This window comes from Polyodon spathula, chromosome 25 (assembly GCF_017654505.1).
Source record: "Polyodon spathula isolate WHYD16114869_AA chromosome 25, ASM1765450v1, whole genome shotgun sequence".
In the NCBI taxonomy this organism is placed as follows: domain Eukaryota; kingdom Metazoa; phylum Chordata; class Actinopteri; order Acipenseriformes; family Polyodontidae; genus Polyodon; species Polyodon spathula.
The window spans coordinates 8,730,157-8,749,304 of record NC_054558.1 but is presented as its reverse complement, the minus strand read 5'-3'; the positions used below and the strand labels follow the sequence as shown (position 1 = coordinate 8,749,304).

General features: G+C 44.3%; 3 protein-coding genes across 3 annotated transcripts; 1 reads left to right on the top strand and 2 right to left on the bottom strand.

Moving 5' to 3' along the window:
- Window positions 1-5,207: 5,207 nt before the first annotated feature.
- LOC121299949 (mediator of RNA polymerase II transcription subunit 20-like) lies at window positions 5,208-9,416 on the bottom strand. Its single transcript, XM_041228218.1, has 5 exons — window positions 9,395-9,416; window positions 8,417-8,465; window positions 7,511-7,659; window positions 6,459-6,712; window positions 5,208-6,132 (listed from the first exon to the last, which is right to left on the bottom strand). The coding sequence occupies exons 2-5, from the start codon at window positions 8,428-8,430 to the stop codon at window positions 5,917-5,919; spliced, it is 633 nt and encodes a 210-aa protein (XP_041084152.1). The 5' UTR covers window positions 8,431-8,465; window positions 9,395-9,416; the 3' UTR covers window positions 5,208-5,916.
- Window positions 8,759-13,339, top strand: LOC121299946 (bystin-like). The gene is made up of 7 exons (XM_041228215.1): window positions 8,759-9,178; window positions 9,465-9,636; window positions 10,118-10,256; window positions 11,033-11,166; window positions 11,501-11,661; window positions 12,179-12,281; window positions 12,511-13,339. The coding sequence occupies exons 1-7, from the start codon at window positions 8,899-8,901 to the stop codon at window positions 12,860-12,862; spliced, it is 1,341 nt and encodes a 446-aa protein (XP_041084149.1). The 5' UTR covers window positions 8,759-8,898; the 3' UTR covers window positions 12,863-13,339.
- Window positions 13,340-13,444: 105 nt separating this feature from the next.
- On the bottom strand, window positions 13,445-18,371 carry LOC121299948 (G1/S-specific cyclin-D2-like). The gene is made up of 5 exons (XM_041228217.1): window positions 17,846-18,371; window positions 16,493-16,708; window positions 16,116-16,278; window positions 15,231-15,373; window positions 13,445-14,164 (listed from the first exon to the last, which is right to left on the bottom strand). Exons 1-5 carry the CDS (start codon window positions 18,089-18,091, stop codon window positions 13,976-13,978), a joined length of 957 nt encoding a protein of 318 aa, XP_041084151.1. The 5' UTR covers window positions 18,092-18,371; the 3' UTR covers window positions 13,445-13,975.
- Between the last annotated feature and the right edge of the window lie 777 nt (window positions 18,372-19,148).

Sequence of the window (19,148 nt, the reverse complement as noted above, 5' to 3'; positions counted from 1 at the left end):
GGCAACTGTGTCGATGATCTGAGTAAGGGTGGCGTTATGGGTTTGTAGTCACTTAACCATTTCTATTGCTCGTTTTCTTATTTGAGGCAAGTGTCAAGTAGGTAAGCTACATTTATGAACCTGATAAATGCCCACGTTTTGTCTTTTCCTGGCCTATTGGAGAGATTTCTGCCAGCACTGGTAGGTAGAAGCAAGCCAAAAGACTACTGATATTACAGGTCATTACCACCGATTCTTTTTGAAACATAACAGAAAACGATCTAATATGGTATACATTGTTATCTCTTGAACTTGTGTACTGCACATATCCTTTCTATATCAGAACTCTACTTCTACTACAAATTATATTTTAAAGACATTTTAGTTATATTTATGCTGTATCCACTTTTGCAATGCCATCTCTATATAACCTTCCACTCAGGATTTAAGTAAAGGCAGATGGGGGCCACTGTATAAAACAGGTTAATTTTCCTCTCCCTGTTGGATTAAAGCAGACATCATCCACAGTAGCGTGAGGAAGATTTTCATGAGCAGCAATAGGGAGGTTGACAGCTAAGGATTCATTTATGGGCCTGTCAAGTGACTAACATATTGATCGTCCATGTTAGATATGCAAAACATTTGTCATAAAGGGAGTGAAGTTTGCTAGAATCTGACATCTAGCTTAGATTAATAATATCTGAAAACTGTAAGCGAGCCGTAATATTGCTAAGTTGCTCTGGCTGTATGCATTACACGTGCGTTGTCCTGTACATTAAAGCAATAGTACATAGGACACATTAGATAATCTGATTGCCCTTCTGTTTGTGCAATATGCATTTCAGACATGATTTACTCTCAAGGTTTGCCATGATGAAATTATTACTTTTTGAAGGTCAGCTTTACGGGTTGTTTTATTTAAGTCAATAAAATGACTGAGCACCAAACGTACTGAAAGACAGTGTTGATATATGCATACCCTTTCCAAACATTGATGCCCAAGGTTAAAAAAAAATAAATAAATCACCTTTTAATAGACTCATTACCAATAGATGTGTTATTTATAATGAAAATGTTGTTTGTGGCTAGATTGGAATTGTTATTGAAAATGCTTTTTTTTTTTTTCTGCTTGAGTCATTTGATGATCTGTTGATCTAATGAATCTTCTAAACAGGCATCATGTAGCACTGTTGAATTCTACAATGTTAAACCTTGTAAACATCTGGGGGAATGTGAGATCATGTGAAAACGGTGGCTACCATATTAGATTGTTAAGGAATTATCATGGAGAGAGAATTGTGAAAGAAGACCAGCTACAGTCAAATATATTTACAGTACACTGATGTATAGCCTATTCTAAACTTTAAAATGTTCCAGTGTGAGCTATTTGCCACCAACCTGCCCTGCTAAATAGTAATTTTAAAACTAAAGTAACTAAACAGTCCCTCGGTAAGTTTAGTCCTGATCATCACTTAATCAGAGCTGGTATTTCCTCCAGAATTGTCAAAGCTATAAGAGGTAAGTAATATTTTCTAATGCAACGTTTCCCTTCTTTTGGTAGCTTGGGTTGCAGTACCGACTACGCCGCACCTTGGTTTAACCAAGAGCAAAGAGGAGCTCCGAATACCAAAATAACTTTAATTTTCTTTGTGGAACCAAGGGGTAAGTCGGGAATAGTTATTTACTATTTGGTCACCTTTCTGATACAGGTAATTTGTGACCCTTCGGGGTTCCGCGGTCATTTTGGCGGTTTTTGGTTTTAAAAATGTAATTTCCTCCACTCGTGTAACACATATGGGGCTGCACGTTCATGTACCTTTCTGTCCATATGTATTCAATATTCTCACAAAGCAAGAAATGAATGTTGGAGGTAAATAAGGAGATATTATACCTGAAAGCCCTGGGAGCAGTCACATTGATGGCCACACATAAAAACAATTGTATTTTGATTATATAGAACGGTATTCGACTTTATTTTTATTTTTTTTACCAGTCCGCAATGTGTTTAGCTATAATCGGATTAGTCTCTACTCTGCCTGTGGGAATGACCGACAGTCTATTGTTTTCAATCAACATTTTGAATGCTGGTGTCTGCTTGCCAGCTGCGCTGCTTTGGTCAATCGATTAGCATCGGGACTAGTGAAAAAAAAAAATACCAGAGACCATGAAGTTTTACAACGCAACAAAATATGGAGTTGATGTTTTGGATCAAATGGCACAGAAGTATTCCGTGAAAGCTGGCACCCAACAGTGCCCTGTGCGACACGGCTTCGTGGGAAGCGGCATTATCTCGTGTTTGATTGTGAACAACTTACACTTGTCGAAGGTAAGTTCCATACCCTTTTGCCAAAACCGTTTAATAAATTCGACTTAATCATAACTATTGCGCTTTTGAATAGTTTTTTTTCCTAACAAGTTTATTTATCTACGTTTTTCAGTTGCTTTTGCTCCTTATATACTATTAATGTGCTACCGAACGTTGGCACCGTGCGGGGTACTGACTAGTGCTTCCAAATAAACTTTACAAACACTGACCGAAACAACGGGAAGGTCACTCAAAAAAAAAAAATTCTCATTCTCCAAAAGAAAAAAAAAAAACCTTTTCAACTTTTTTTAAAGGCTGTAAAGTCGTGTCATAACAGGCAGGGCTGCGTATCGGCTCCCCGCTACTTAACGCTGCGAGGGGTATTTAAAAAAATATTTCTGTTTAAAAAAAAAAACAATTTTTTGGGCAGCTTTTATTTACCGCCATCATCAGCACGCGCGAGCTGTCATCGACCGCGAGACAACCGAACCGCGGAGGGTCCTCCTTCTCCGCTCGCTGATTGGCCACAGGGTCGTCAATCGCTGGCCAGACTTGAGCTCTTATTGGTGGTTAGCCCGTCACTCGCTTACTTTCTCTATGAGTGGCCTATTCACAAAACAGACTGCGTCTCCTGCAGGGGAGCCCTCTCTCTGATTCGGCGGTAAATTCCTAAGTGACCGGCGTAGCTGTGCGGCTTAACTTTGAAAGTGTTTCTTGGCGAGGGTTTCTATTCACAAACGCGAGTAAGCAAAGCGCTCCTCAGTCCTGTCGGTTTACAATGAGGGGGTGCGTACTTTGCGCAGCCGCGGAAAGTAAGTTAGGTTGGATGGAAAGGGTAAATAAGGTATTCCACAGACAAAGCAATTCTTTAAAGAGACATCGCCGTTTAACTCAATGCGAAGCCCTTCTTCAGTACAGTCCATTATAGTAGAGACAAACATGTTGTAGGACTTTTGGCCGAAACGGCTTGAAAAAAACAAAACAAGATATCTATCTATATAGATATAGTATATATATATATATATAATATCTATATATATATATATATATATATATATTAATAAAACCCTTGTGTCATGTAGCAACAAAAACACTTTTCTCATATATGTCAGCAAAGATTGAGTGGAGTCAAGACCCCAGGTAGGCGCGCCAGTGGGAAGGGGCCTTAGATGAATCTGCGTCACGGTACGTGGTTCCTAAACACTACAACTTTTACTCGGATTGTCGCCGTTGTTTCATTTTGTTCTTGTTGGCCAGATCTAGAGGTTTTACGTTTCTGCTCAGGGCAATCTGGAGGTAAGAAATGGGCAGTGGTTTTTTGTAAAGGTACCTTTTTTAATTTTAGAGGATTTTCTAAAGCTATTTTTTTTATTTTGGTCTGAAAACATTTTGCTCCCCATGACTTATTCATAATGTGCAAGTCCTGCCTTTACTAAGATGTCCGATGCGCTGTGATATTTCTATAGAATTTCTGCAGTCGTTAGATTTGCTTTGACTGCCACAGTATAAGATCACTTCATGTGCATAAGGTATTAGGGCCCCTAGGACCACACAGGCTGTGCTACACAGCATTTAAGTGAGGGGCACAGGTGCAGAGCAAATATAGTGCCGCGCGTAGTATATGTCCGTACGTTTGTTAAATTATGTTCATATATTACACTGTATATGTTACTGATAATTGCATAAAACAGTTACAGTAGGCACATGAGCTATGCAATTAACACATACATTTTACCAGCCTAATTGTTTGTGTTTACAATTATAAAAACAGGAGCTTGAGCACTCACACTAAATTCTTTTTTTTCCTATAGGTATTAGGAGCAATTCTAGAGTCTTTTTTTTTTTTTTTTGGTCTAGCAAGATTCTGTTGCAGAATTATCTGATTTGTATTGTGCAGCTCACTGAACGCACTGCATGACGGTCACCCAAAACTTTACCCAGTCAGGGGGAGACACTTCTTTAAATTGTCCTCTGCTGTCATTTGGCGGCTCCTCTGAACAGATGTTACAAAATTTACAGACGGGAAAAAAAGCCCCACATGTGGAGCGTGGTTGAAGTTGTTTTGCAGTTTGTGGTCAGATGCAGAGTGCAATAGGTGAGCCACCTGTTGCAGGTGATAAGTAACTCTTTCAATGTGCAGAGCCAGCATGGGTGTGTTAGCCAGTTCCATAGGTTCTACTACCTTTAATACCTGGGACATGACTGAAGCGTGTGCTCTTCGGTGGTAAAAGAAAGGGGCTTGTTACCAGGAGGTCCCTGGTTCAAATCCTAGCTCTGCCACTGACTCATTGTGTGACCTTGAGTAAGTCACTTAACCCCCTTGTGCTCCGTCCTTTTGTGTGAGACTTTGTCGTAGGTGACTCTGCAGGTGATGCACAGTTCACACACCCTAGTCTCTGTAAATCGCCTTGGATAAAGGCGTCTGCTAAGTAAACAGATAATAAAAAAGGGATGGGAGTTGTCGTTTGTACGTTTATGCATACATGTAACAGACACATTATAGTCTCTGTAACGAGTGACCTTCCACGGTGTAATTGTCCAATTCTGACTCGCGTTTAATCACTGAGCGCAATTATTTTTAGTATTAATTAATCATTAATTTAGTCTGTAAAATAGGTTTCTTAATGATCCCACAACTTGGGGGTGAACTATGCATCAACAACTGCTTCTGCAGAGTCACTTACAATATGACCTCGGTTTGTCTCATGTCTCATCTTAAGTAACGGAGCACAAGGAGGTTGAGTGACTTGCTCAGGGTCACACACAGCGAGTCAGTGGCTGAGCTGGAATTTAACCTTAGGTCGTCGGAGGAAGTATCGAGCCCGTTTCTATAACCATTGGACAACCAAGCCTCGCAACACTAGAATCCTGTATAGTAAATGATTTACTACTTAAAAAATACACAGCCACACGTGTGTGTGATGGGCAGGGTTGGAAATAAAGACTAAATGAATGGGTAACACACACAGGTGTGTCTTACTAAACTCACAGTAAAACCAGGAATGGACTGCGCTGCAATAGCAGTCTAATTTCCATTCAGGATAGAGACTCGATGCACACTGTTATAAAAATACATACTTTACTCAATGATAAAAGTTCACAGCATGCCCTGGAATGACCTGCTCATGAATCTGCTTGACATGACTAGGGCTGCTCAGTCAATCCTGAGAGTCATGGAACCCCTGGGTGATGCTGAGCTCATCTCCCACCTGACATGAGTTCTTTTTTCTGGATTATCACTCAATATCCACTCATATAAATGAGGAAACAATGTAGATTTACTCCACAAACAGCACTGACCAGGTCTTCTTGTTTCTAAGATTATTACAAAGCATCTAGTGGCACTGCACTACAGAAACAGAACATCTTTACGATAAGAGAGTGTTTAAAACTATGAGTAAACTTGGAACTCCTTTGTTAATTATTGACACACACATTCTTTCAAAGTCACTTTTAGGGCTGATTTCTCGTAGCCTGGCACTGCAGGTGTCACCTACAGAAACTATCTCAGTAAGCTGGTGAAGAGCGAGGGTCAGTCCGATCGAAGCTGCAGTAGAGAGAGAGACAGACAGAGAGGGAGAGAGAGAGCGTCTATCCTGAGTCTCCTCTCAAAAGAATCTCCTGGTACCCTCTCAGCGCATGCCGCTCCCCGTTGCTGCCTGCTGTTTCCGGAGCTTGCCGAAGAGCTCCAGGTACTGTGCCATGGTGTCGGAGAGGCTGTACACCCCGTCTGTCTTCACGCCAAACACTGACGGCACGCCGGGCACGTGAGAGGGCAGGAAGCTCTGCATGAACTCCATCAGCAGGTTCCAGCAGTCGTTGGCTGTGACGCATGGGCAGTACTCCACCTGCAATGAGAAACGAGACATGGGAAGCTGCAGGAGTCGCACAAAAAAAAAAAAGCACAGGGACAGAACAGACAGCCGTCACTGCAGCGGAGCCGAAGCAAGACAGGCAGGTATCCGTGTTGCAGGGAGTACGACGGGCTTGGAACTCATGTTAGCCTCACGCCCAGTCCTGGATTTCAGAACTACCTTCAGTTAGGCTGATTATTTCTATGATCAGGAACCAGGAGTGTGATGTTAAATAAATTATTATAAGCTTTGAGGTTGAGGGGCGGGGGGGGCTGCAGAAGAGCGAGACAGCAATCTGGGCAGCGTTCTTTTTTTCTCACCTCCACGGTAATACCACGTGCGCTGGACGCCATGGTGGCAGTGCCCACCTTGACCAGGAAGTCGCAGTACTGGTAGCGTGCCCCTCGGCTCTCCACCTTGTTACTCTTGGCGTTCTGGAAGTAGCTTTTCAGCTTGATCATCAGCACGTCGAAGTTGGGGTCGGCCACCAGGCAGGGTCCATTCTCAAAAAGAGCAAAGCAGCTGAGCGGAGCCTCCGAGTTGTGCATGACGTACAGGAACTTGGGGGGCTGGCCTGCAGAGGGGACATTACGCCATTCATAAACCCGTGTCCATCTATTACATTGCTGCCTAATATGGAGTGTGAGATCATCACAGCACACAGCAATGTACTGCAAACTAGGCTGATTACATTATTTCAAACACAATAAGAAATGGAAATAAGATTTGTATTGCATAGGACTTTCACTCATTCCAGGTTTTAATGTCAGCTTCATTAGCCACAGTGTCCAGGTAACAAGCTCACTTGTGCCTTATCAAGCTCCTAACAAAACCAGGAAGGGATCAAGCTGCTGTGCAATACGAGTCCTATTTCCATCCCTGAATAAGACGCTTACTTGAGGCATTCCAGGTTTTGCTGCAAGCATAATAAGGTTCACCTGGGCTTTTCCTCTCCACAGCCTGCCAGTGTCACTATTACTCTATCACACCCTGATAATGCACGCTTAAAAACCTTGTGATTGCCACTCACAATCGTTTATTCAGCATGTGACGATCATGCATGGTTCAGGTGAACAGTTTCGGTCTCATGCCTCGTTTCCACTGCTTTTTCACAGGCACAGCCGAGCTGCTGCCTGGGAGAGGGGTAGTAAAAGGCAGCTGTATGCGCTCCACGGTAATTGTCAGGTATAGCTGACCCAGGAAGCAGCAGTGCCTATATGCAAAAAAGTGAAGCTGGACGAAATTCATCACAACTTTCAATGACAGCACAGTTTGGCCCCGCTGGGTATGAGAGATGAAACCGTGCTATCGGAGGTGTCGGCATTATTCCCTCTCATCCGTGCAGCAGCATTCCTCAGAAGCGATCTCTCACCGGGAATGCCGACGGCCCCTGCGTGGTAGGTCTCGCAGTCCACACAGAAGTAGCCCTGCTTCACGGCACCCAGCTGCTCCAGCTTCCTGTTCAGCATCTCCACAGTCTGCTGCACGCTCTTCCCCTCCGCCACCGGAACCTGGGACACGCTGCGATCACGGAACACAGAGACAATGACACACACCTCACACACACACACACACACACACACACACACACACACACACACACACACGGCTGGGTACATTCCTCTTTATCAATTTGAATTCCATTTCCAATTCCTTTTTAAAACCAACCCCCAATTCCAAGTGAAGTTTATATGTTAGAGGCATAATTATTGAAGCCAATTCAATTGAGCAACAGTGACTTTAATTGAAGTAATTTGTTGCCACTGTGAGAAGCTCATTTTAATAGAATATTGCTAATTACAATTTTCATCAAAAATGTGTCTTTATTAAAAGGGATTTGCCTGGAATTGCGCAGACCGCTATGCAATGGAGATCTAATCCATCCCTGAAAACTGTAAATGCACACACACAGCGTTCTCCCAGACACGGTCTGTAGATCCGTCTTCCAGGCGAGGCTACAGGCTTACAGACTAGACTGTATGAACGAATTCATCTTGAACTGACCCTGCCTTGAAAGCTCTCACACAAGAAAAATAAACTATTCGCTTTTTATAACAGAACAGATATGCTCGATTAATAACACGTCGAATCAGCACCTGTGCAATTTGCACATTTGTAGTACAGAATGTCACATGGAGTAGTGAGTGTCTGTTCGTGTAATCACACTTCCCTGCTACAGTACAATAACGCACACTAACAGTAACAGCCCGACGGGTTTTTTGCAGGCTGTTCCTCGACCCGTTTTATTTTCTACGGCGTTTAAAGCAGCAGTTCTTACCAAGTGACTCCCATCGCGCCTCAAAATCCAACTTCAAACAAGACGCTTCCTGCGTGGAAAAAAAAACATTTCAGACGACTGGCACAGCGGAAATGACATCACCTCTAAGCAAAAACAAACCGACCCCATAGGATTAAATAATAATAATAATAATAATAATACTAATAATAAATAATAAATGCATGTTAGATAAGCATTTTATATTACAGCTTATTTCTTGTAAAAATAAAAAAAACAACAACAAAAAATGAAATACAATACACGTCGCCATGCTTGTGAGGGGCAAAGTAACATTTCTCCAAATGCGCATCTCGAACTCTAGCCAACGATATTTAGGGATCTGTGGCACAACAGCGGAAGTTTCTTATGCGCATGTCTGTTTTGCTCCACGTTTACACCCCATGTGTGTTGTGAGCCTAACACAGGAGATTCAAACGTGTAAACACTAACAGACCGCAGATCCAAGCGCACCGATCTGAAACATGCCGAAATTGAAGAAATCCAGAGGCGGGGGAGACAGAGGGGAGCAGAAGAATATGAAGGGTATGCCGCTGGCTGATCAGATACTGCAGGGCGGCGCAGTGAGGCCGAGCGGCCGGGTGAAGAGCCGCGATCACCGGGAGGAGGGAGAGGACCGGTACGTCAACGAGAAGTTGTCCCGCAAGATCCTGGAACAGGCCAGGATCCAGCAGGAGGAACTGGAAGCGGAGTACGGGACCGGGAGCAAGACGGAGAGGAAAAAAACCCAGACCACAGTCCTGGGTAAGAGAGAAGGACGCTGAGTGCTCGGACCCTGCAGCGAAAATATTCTTTGTATTCTAAACTCATTAACATGTACTCTAAACAATCGATCAGTAATCGCAGGTACATATATAAACATACTACATCATTCTTTTCAGACAAATAGGGTCACCAAAAGTGGTCAAATACTAGTGATCGAATAACAGATAAATGTGTCGTTGAATAATTGTATTGTACCCCAGATCTGCTGTACGGGCTGTGCCTGCATGTCCTGGTTCTGACCCGGCATGTTCTTGTGTGTTGACAGGTTCTGGGCCCCGGGACTCTGACTCGGAGGATGATTGGCCCTGCCTGGGGTCACATGCTGGCAGAGAGGAGGAGGAGGAGGAGGAGGAGGGGTGTGGGGGTGCAGCGGTGCAGGTCGACATGGAGGATGAGAAGGCCATCGAGATGTTCATGAACAAGAACCCGCCTCTCAGGTACTGATCCAGACTCGCCCGCACCACAAGCTGAAGCCCATAGAACCCCCTGTAATCTTGTGTGGCCAGCTATAGTTAGGCTGTGACTTTCCAACACTGGCTCTCACCTGTGTATGCATTTTGTATAGAGCAATGAGGAAAACCTCCAAGCATTTTACAAAGCAAGGTGTACTGGCTGCAGCTGGTATTCCAGAGATGAAAATAAGACTCCTGTTGCATAGCAGTTTCACCCACTCCAGGTTTTGCTATGAGCTTGGTTGGCCACAGTGTCTCGTAGTAAAACCAAGAATGAATCAAACTGCTATGCAATAGGAATCTTATTTCCATCCCTGTTATCCCACCAGCCTACAGTTGCTAGAGCTAACAAGGGATAAGAAAGTGGATTTGAACACCTTTAAGCTAGCAGGGAAGCCTGGAAACGGATTCAAATGCATTGCGAGCGGGGATCTTATCTGCTCCCCTGCCCCTCCTCTCCTGGCAGACAGACGCTGGCTGACATCATCATGGAGAAGATCACAGAGAAACAGACGGAGGTAGAGACGATGATGTCCGAGGTGTCGGGGGTGCCGATGCCACAGCTGGACCCCAGAGTGCTGGAGGTGTACAAAGGGGTGAAAGAGGTGAGGCGGGGTGGTTTGTAATGAGTAACTGGAAAGAAGTACATTCAACTCCCTAAGTGTAGAGATCAGGGTTGGGGTCAATTCCTGCTTTTCAATTTCATTTTAAAGTCAATTTCCAATTCCCGTCCTTTCAAAGGAATTGCGATTTGGTATTTCAGACACAGTAATTTGAATTTGAATCCAGTTTAATTCACTAAAAGTGACTTCAATTGAAGTAATTTGTTGCCACTGTAATAAGTTTGAGGTAGCCAGAGGCTATCTTGGCAGTCGTTTCTGGGTTTCTTTGTAACCAATAGAAGATCAGCTTTTTTCCTCAGCTAGCCAATCAGAAGTGATAGGGGTGGGACTTTTTTAAATGTTGGTGTGTAGGTACTTCTGCAGTTCAGTTTTCAGAAACTTGCGTGGCTCTCTAGAAATATACCCAGAGTGGTTTCCTAGCAACAGAACGAACACTGGAAAAATACATAAATAAACCACTTGTCCAACGGGCAAAGCATAACAGCAAATCCTGTCCCGGGGGTCGGGCGATATGAATTGCACACCCCTGATTATATATTATATCGCTACCACATGCATTTCTTCAGTGGTGTTTTTACAGTGGATTTTAATAAAGAGTCTGCATTAGGAATTACTTGTTTGTAAGTACATAAGCCTAGAGACTGACCAGCAAACCCATTCCACCCATGCAAGAGGTGCAGTCTAACTCTTTCTCTCTCTCTCTCTCTCTCTCTCTCTCTCTCTCTCTCTCTCTCTCTCTCTCTCTCTCTCTCTCTCAGGTTCTTTCTAAATACCGCAGTGGGAAGTTGCCCAAAGCGTTCAAGATCATCCCGGCGCTGTCCAACTGGGAGCAGGTTCTGTACATCACTGATCCTGAGAGCTGGTCTGCAGCTGCCATGTACCAGGCAACCCGGTAAAGAGCTGCACTGTGGACGGGAGGGGAGGGGTTGCTCTTTGTCTTGTACCCTGCAGTGCAAGATAGAGATAGAGATAGAAAGCTGGTTGCTGAAGTTTGTGTGGATTCAAACTTTGCAGCTGTGCCCCATCTGGCCCTTTAAATGTGGTCAGCGCTACACATTGGACCCAGGGGGCTGGGGGTTTGTCTGTTTTTTGGGGAGAATTTTGAATTGGATATTGTGTTATAGGTGTTGTGTTCAGCTGAGGTTTAGGACAGGTATGTAGGGGTGTGTTTTGTGTTATGACCTGCTTGGAAGTCATCTGCATAAACCGCTGTCCTCTTCCTGCAGGATCTTCTCCTCCAACCTGAAGGAGCGCATGGCCCAGCGCTTCTACAACCTGGTGCTGCTGCCCCGCATCCGAGACGACATCGCGGAGTACAAGCGGCTCAACTTCCACTTGTACAGCGCGCTGAAGAAGGCGCTCTTCAAACCCGGCGCCTGGTTCAAAGGTGAGGAGCAGCGCACGAGAAACCACGCTGTCCGTGGAGAATTCCGACACGTCTTCCCCTGTGCACAGGTGCCATCCTGCACACAGAACACAGAGGACGGAATTCTGAAGTTAAAAAAAAGAAACTTCATCAGGACAATCTGTTCTTTATAATACATTTAACCCTGTGTAGTGCGTCTCTTATTATGAACATAAATCAGGGATGGGAAATAAGACTCCTGTTGCATTCACCCATTTCAGGTTTCAGTATGGGCTTAGCCACCAGTATCTAGGCAACAAGCTTAGGTATGCCTTGTTAAACTCATTGTAAAAGCAGAAATGGGTCATTAGTCTTATTTCCATCCCTGTAACAAGTAAACATTTCACAGTTTGAGCAGCCAGGCACTTGGACTCCAAAGTGTTTTTCAGTGTCTTTTGAGTTAAGCTTCTTTTAGTATTTCTAAGTGCAGCCCCAGTTTGTTGTGGTGTTGTTGTGATGTGTGTTAATAAGTGAGCCTTGCTGCCTTGCCCCTGTGCAGGAATCCTGATCCCTCTATGTGAGTCTGGGACCTGCACCCTTCGCGAGGCTGTGATCATTGGCAGCATCCTCACAAAGTGCTCCATCCCGGTGCTGCACTGCAGGTACGTGACCGGACAGCCCCCTCAGCTTCACGTCATTTTTTATAATTTTTTTTTTTTTTTTTTTTTTAACTAAACCATCTTTTCACGCATTGTAGTTGTGTGTAATAATTTTTTATTTTTTTTTAAACTTTGAAGCATTGCTGCAGATGATTTATCCAGTGCACCCTGTCTGTTGTCTTTCTGTCTGGGCAGCCCCTCTGTAACCCCCTCCCTCTCCTCCCTCCCCCAGCGCAGCGATGCTGAAGGTGGCTGAGATGGATTACAACGGAGCCAACAGCATCTTCCTGCGGCTCATGATCGACAAGAAGTACGCGCTCCCCTTCCGCGTGATCGACGCCCTGGTCTTCCACTTCCTGCGTTTCCGTAGCGACAAGCGCGAGCTGCCCGTGCTGTGGCACCAGAGCCTGCTGACCTTAGCACAGCGCTACAAGGAGGACCTGTCCTCCGAGCAGAAGGGGGCTCTGCTGGAGCTGCTGAAGGTGCACACACACCCCTCTATATCTGCAGAGATCAGAAGGGAGCTGGTCAACTCCAAGTGTCGAGATCTGGAGATTGGTGAGCCAGCCATGGCTTTGGACTAAACCCTTAAAAACACACAGTGTGCAGATTACAAGATACAAGGCCTTGAGGACTCTGTGCTTCCTCTAGTGTGAACTGGTTTTAGCGTGGCTGTGTCTCTTGCACTTTCATTCTTATTGGGATGGGACCTATATTGTGAGGCTTGTAAATGCAGCTTTACCATGAGGGAGTACCTGCAGATACTGTTGCGATGTGCTATGTGCCAGGAGTGCTTCTCATTGTGTGTAGTGTCCTGTACAGACGGGTTCACAAAAGGTTATAATTAAAGATAAATACCTAGTTCTAACAATAGAGGGAGATGTGTCCCAAAGGAGCAGCCTGGTCACATTTGTAATTTAGAAGCTGCAATCATCAAATGTAAAATTGTACATTCAAATGTTTGGTTTCTATTTGTTAAGGATTGTCCCCCCCCCCCCCCCCCAATTTGTCTGATCCCACTATCATACACGTCCTGATTAAAAGCTGAATTTGCATTGGTCTTACAGAACTAGCACTGCGTTTAAACACAAACGGGTTTCAGGTACCGGGTATAGACTGTTCTGCTAGAAGACAGAGACATGAAAAAAATGCAATGACTGACCAGCTTTTTAAAATTTGTTTTTATTAATTTCAGTTTGAAATCTTAACCCAAAGCAGCATCTTTTTTTTTTTTTGGTTCAGAACTACAGTGATATGCAGCAGACTGCGGTGCAAGAGGTGAGACGGAGGGCCCTTTTATAAACGGAGCACCCAGACTGCTGCTAGACTGGCCCTGGCTCGGTATTACAGCACTCAGACAGACTTATGGGAAACAGCAGCTCCCTGAGAACAACGGCTTTACAAAAACAAAGCCAACCAGTACAAAATTTCAACATCTAATACAGCCTTTTTTTGGTTTGTATTTTTATATTTTTTTCTGAAGCTATAAAATGTTGGCACAACAGCAAAAACTAAAACAATTTCAGTGCATTGACTGGGGGGGGGGGGCTGAGGTGACCCCCCCACCCCCCTGGGGACAGGACTGATGTAACAGGAACAGCATGCTACAGAATGTCGTAGATTGCATTCTCAGTCCTGCACCCTGACAGTGCTTGTGCTTCACCCTCTTGTTCTCTTGTGCCTGTCCCCCGGGTGCATCAGGCAGTGGGTACAGAATCCTCCCCAGCCTCCAGCTCTCTGGCTGGGCTGGGGGAGAGGAGCACGTCCCAGAGGTCAGTGGGGGTCCTGGGGGTGCTGTGCTCGGGGCTCTCCGACAGGCTGCCCTCCTTGGGCAGGTTATACTGGAGTGCGTTTTCTATTTGCTCCAGGCAGGCTCGCAGGCAGTCCTAGGGAGAGGAGGGGAGGGAGACAGCCAGCGTCACAGGGTCAGCTTCTAAAAACAGTACCCAACATACACATTACACTTATTACAGCTGGAGGAATTGGCATGGGTATTTTACAGGCAGAATTGTTGCTTTAATTTAAAGCTAACTGACTAAAATTGACTTCAATTTATGTAATCTGTTGCCACCGTGAGAAGCTTATTTTTACAAATACTGCTGATTGCAATTTTGATCAATGATGTGTTGGAATTGATTAAGAGTGAATGGGAATTGAGAAACAGGAACTGCCCCCTGGTACTGTCGATATTATTGTATAGAGTATTACAGGTATTAATGTGTAAGGTTTGCTGTTAACTGCAAGGTGAAATATGTTTTCATTCTTTTTTCTTTCTGTCGGGACAGTTAGTTACTTGATCCCCCCCGCCTCCTTTGTGGCACGTGAGGATACAACTTCCAGCTTCAGCTTGCATTGTTATAACTGATGGGACAGCAGCAGTGCACATTTCACAATCCATGAAAGCAAATGGAAATAACACTTTGCAAGTGCGATGGCAAGAAATGCACGCGTGCAGCAAAGCCTGATTCATGCAAAGACCCGTTCAGAAACACCCTGGTCCTCAAGCATGCACTCGGGTGAATAAACCCTGCGTCAGAAAAGCTGGCTGTTTTCAGAAAGGTTTCCATTCAGAACGCTGGGGCTGCAGTGACAGAGCTGCTGCTCGTTCCCCTTGCAAGCAGGGGCAGTGGGAGGTGTGGACCAGCAGTTCTGAGAAGCAGGGAGAATGTGGGAGAGCTTGTCACGCTGTCATGGAAACAAACTGCCTTCACAGCAGACTTGTGTCTACAGAGGAGAATGGTGTGCTGACCAGGGCAGGGGCTTGTTAAAACAGACTATTCTACAAACAATGTATTTTTATTATTTACATACATGTATCTACCAGATGTAAAGTCAGGGGTTTTCTTGCTGTAATATCAGTAAATGCTGACCTGTAGCTTTTGTGAAACCTGTGCCTCATAAGTGAAGTATTCCTGACTAATTTAAAACGAATTCCTGTACACAGGAGCTCACCACGTCTGCCGCTGTGATTGTAGCGAGTCGCTCCAGCAGCGAGTCATTGGAGAAGGCGGGCCCTGGGATCTCAAGCCCACGAATCGCAGCTGCGATGCTGCCCGACGCAATCATGGAGGGTGGGCACATCCAGAACTTCAAATCTGGAAACGAGAAATCATGTTCACGCAATGGCTTTCTTTTTGTATTTTATATTTCAAATGTGACAGTAGTTAGTCTTAAAGTATGAATTCATTGGTGCTGCGCTGCACAATATAACGGGACACTGAAATGTAAAAACCTGTGCAGATCTCGTACTGCAGAAAGTAACGGAACTGTAAGATGGGAATTTTGACTAGAAGTGACGGCCAAAAATGAAATATTTACTGTGAAAGTTGTTACAACTTTAATGGCACTACCACAGGAGCTATATAAACAGAAAAACGGCTCTAGATTCTTTTTCCATGTTTTTCTCATGTGACGCACAGCAGACTCACTTGTGTGGGCGCCCATATTTACTTCTCATATTTAATTCTCACATCTCATGAAGTGATTTTTCGTTTGCTACTTGCAGGGGTTGGGGTCAGTTCCTGTTTCTCAAATCCAATTCCTTTTTTAAAATTCTTGTTACTTCGAAGAAACTGACTTGTGAGAGACCTTGTTGAGATTGTTCAGCTGTTTTCATTTAACAGTGACTTTGACTGAAGTAATCTGAAGCTCATTTTCACAGAGTACTGCTCATTGCAATCTTGATCAATGATGTGTTGAACGGATTAAAAGGGAACAGGAATTGAAAAACAGGAACCGACTCCACCCCTGACCACTGGCACACGTCGTCGTTTTTGCAGGTTTTATTTTTGTATGGCTTTAACTGCACTGCGATGCGCGTGGCTGTCCCTGCAGTACCTATGGCACACATGGCAATGAAGACGTGGGCGTGCTTGTGGACCAGGGCCAGGCTTGCGCTGGGCAGGGGGGGCAGCCTCTGAAGAAAGAGTTGCAGGAAATCGCTAGCCACCACAGACGCCAGGTCCCACTTCAGCTTGCCGGCCACCACCAGCTCCCAGTCCTGTCAACAGAACCACAGCATTACATCCACTGGGACATGAAGGACTAGCGCAGAGCACAGCATGCACCTCGGCACGGCCGCTATCTAGCTACATGCAGTGCAGCAGGGTCCTCCAGGTTTTAAAGCAATGAACTGCCCTGATAGGAGATTCAGTGGGTTCGTAAGCCTCGATTCCAAGAATGGCACGCCAATTACATTCCAAGGACACCCTTACCAGCAGCTCTCGCACAGATACCGCACTGTCCGAGTAGATGGAGAGCTTCTCCGCGGTCAGGGGGACAGTCTCGCGGAGTTTGGAGGCCAGGAACATGCAGACGGTCCCCAGCAGCTGCAGGTGCTCCTTCCGCACAGGTGCACAGCACAGGTACCTGTCCAGGTAATCCATGGCCACCAGAAACACCTCCTCCTCGCATTTCTGATCCTCGCACACCTGAGGAGACACAGCGGTTGGAATGTCATGTCACACATTTACTTTGGAGCGGGGAGTTTGCACAGTGGAAAATCCACCATAACACAATGCCTGACTCAGGGATTACAGGAGCGCTTTTTTTTTTTAATAAACCGGTCTGTAATCTAGTTATTCCCACCATGGAGGGTACTATTGCAACTGTAGGACAATGAAGAAATGTCGTTTTTTTTTATCCCTGTTTTTATTGTGATGTATTTTAGGTTGAAGGAAAAGTAGTTCCTCAAAAAGAAGTTCTCATTTTCCCCTTTGTTTTCCTTGAGGTGTGTAGGGATATGACGTCCAGCTTCTAGTGATAAAGTCTGCTTGTTAAGGATTACAGACAGTTTTTTTGCTGATCAACTTGCAAGTATTTGAATCCACTGAAATACAATTAAATACGTTATTGCTGTCTGCAGGCCACCAAAGTTTAGCAATGGTTCTTATTTAACACATACTGCCCTTTCTAATTGGTAGATACAGTATAATACAGGACCTTTCGACCTAGTCCTCAGTAAAGAGCTAGCGTGGTACAATATTATAATACATGTATTACTGTAAAACGGTGTTAAGTATTGTCATTTCACAATTAAATAAACTATATTCAACAACTACCTGTAGATGGCAGACTTAACTTTTTTAATATCTAGTTTTACACATGGGACTTGACAACTATGAATTAAATATTGAATTCTATTTATTAATATAAATCACTCGTTTACATCGAGCTGTAGTATATAAACAAACAAACAAAAAAACCCATAAACGTAATGAAAAGTAACCCTTTAACGATTAAAAAGAAATACTGCACACATTACATATTCAAAACGCCATTCTAATTAAGATTATGAGACAGCGGGTTTAAATCTACTTCATTTAAATCTGCTGAATTTAAAACCAAAAACGTTGTATTTCTTTTTTTTTATTTTACTTTAAGTATTACTATTACCACTACGTCAAATATTATCTAAATAGTAATCTTTACAAAGAAATTAAAATACATTTTAAGTTTTAGTAACTGTAACCTTTGTAGCAAAACCCTTGTATTGCTTTATTTACGACTGACCGCGGTCCCAAAATATATGAATAAATAACCCTTCTGAACTGAAGAGAACACCCTACCTGTATCATCCACAGCGCTAGTAACCTCCGCATACCCGGCTGTATCTCTCGCTGGACGGTGCCGAAGCAGGCGGGCCGCTGCGGGACCTTCTCTTCCAGAGAGAGAAGGTTTCGGAGGACCCGCTCGTCCCTGAACAATACGGGGTCTGATTTCGCACGGAGCACCGGTACAGTCTGGCTCTTACCGGCGGGGTGTCGCGGTTGACTAAAACTGTCGTCCTCTAAACACAGCAGCTCCATATCCATGGGGGTAGACACTGCAAAGCTACTCCCGTGGTTCTTAACTCGCAAACAAATAAACCCGGAGTTGTGTGTTCGTGTGGCTCTCCCTGGTGCCCGGTTTTGGGGTCACCTGGGGGGGGGGGCGAGGACGGTGTCGGGCTGGTTACGGGGGACACGGGAACTGAGACACCGCCTCGACTCCAATCAAATGCCAAAGACAGCTCTGTGCTGCTCATGCACAGTACCTCCCCACAGCACCTACAGCACCCTTGCCAACCGCAACCCCGCTTCTGCAACTCAGAAACGCCACTTATATATGCCCAGTGACGGCCCCAGCCTCCGCCAATGAGAGAAGTCCCTAAATCCATTTTTGTGAGGGGCAGAGTTCTGAGTTCTGAGTACACTGAAATGCAACAATAATAATAATAATAATAATAATAATAATAATAATAACAACAACAACAACTTGGGAAATGCTATATTTATAAACAGGGTTGTGTTTTTTTTGTCACAGGCACTAAAAAAACGTTGTTTATAAAACTTTCACAAGCGATAATGTCCCGATTAAAGTGCTGACGGCTGGTTTGAAAAGCGAATTGTTTCACGCATGCCTTACAAACCAGGGAGAGGTTAATGGTTTCAGTTTGACTGTACCATTGTAGTACCATTATTATTTTCAATTTCAAATCAGACGCTACACCGAGTAACACCCACTGTGCTCTTTTGAGAACGACTTTGTTTCGACCTTATTATATCTTGATTATTGCATCCCTTTGTTTTATGTTTCACGTGCAAGTATTGTATTTTGTGCGTAGTTCACTTTGTTACACAACCTTATAACCGGTTCCCTTGTGCAATAAAGGATTGCTGCATTTTAAAAACCAGCAGTAAATAAATATAATACTATGCACAGTAATTCATACAGTGACGCTTTGTCTGCAGTATTTTCCAGTGCTGTTAAAAGCGGTACTTTTAGATGTGTGTTTGCAAGACAAGCCTGCAGATGTCAGGGTCGTTGGCAAGAGACCCTAACAGTATTTTGTGAGACACCTGGGAGGGGAGGATGTCTGCTTCGTCTGTG

What these genes read in the sequence shown, in the direction of transcription:
- LOC121299949 (XM_041228218.1), bottom strand. An exon ending in AGGGGCCGTCGGCATTCCCG is followed by an intron (nt 6,713 to 7,510) that starts GTGAGAGATCGC and finishes TCCCCTCTGCAG; the next exon opens with GCCAGCCCCCCAAGTTCCTG. An exon ending in CACGTGGTATTACCGTGGAG is followed by an intron (nt 6,133 to 6,458) that starts GTGAGAAAAAAA and finishes TTCTCATTGCAG; the next exon opens with GTGGAGTACTGCCCATGCGT.
- LOC121299946 (XM_041228215.1), top strand. Translation starts at nt 8,899, where the DNA reads ATGCCGAAATTGAAGAAATCCAGAGGCGGGGGAGACAGAGGGGAGCAG. An exon ending in TGTACAAAGGGGTGAAAGAG is followed by an intron (nt 10,257 to 11,032) that starts GTGAGGCGGGGT and finishes TCTCTCTCTCAG; the next exon opens with GTTCTTTCTAAATACCGCAG. An exon ending in ATCCCGGTGCTGCACTGCAG is followed by an intron (nt 12,282 to 12,510) that starts GTACGTGACCGG and finishes TCCCTCCCCCAG; the next exon opens with CGCAGCGATGCTGAAGGTGG.
- LOC121299948 (XM_041228217.1), bottom strand. Translation starts at nt 18,091, where the DNA reads ATGGATATGGAGCTGCTGTGTTTAGAGGACGACAGTTTTAGTCAACCG. An exon ending in TAGCGCTGTGGATGATACAG is followed by an intron (nt 16,709 to 17,845) that starts GTAGGGTGTTCT and finishes GTGTCTCCTCAG; the next exon opens with GTGTGCGAGGATCAGAAATG. An exon ending in CATTGCCATGTGTGCCATAG is followed by an intron (nt 15,374 to 16,115) that starts GTACTGCAGGGA and finishes TCTCGTTTCCAG; the next exon opens with ATTTGAAGTTCTGGATGTGC.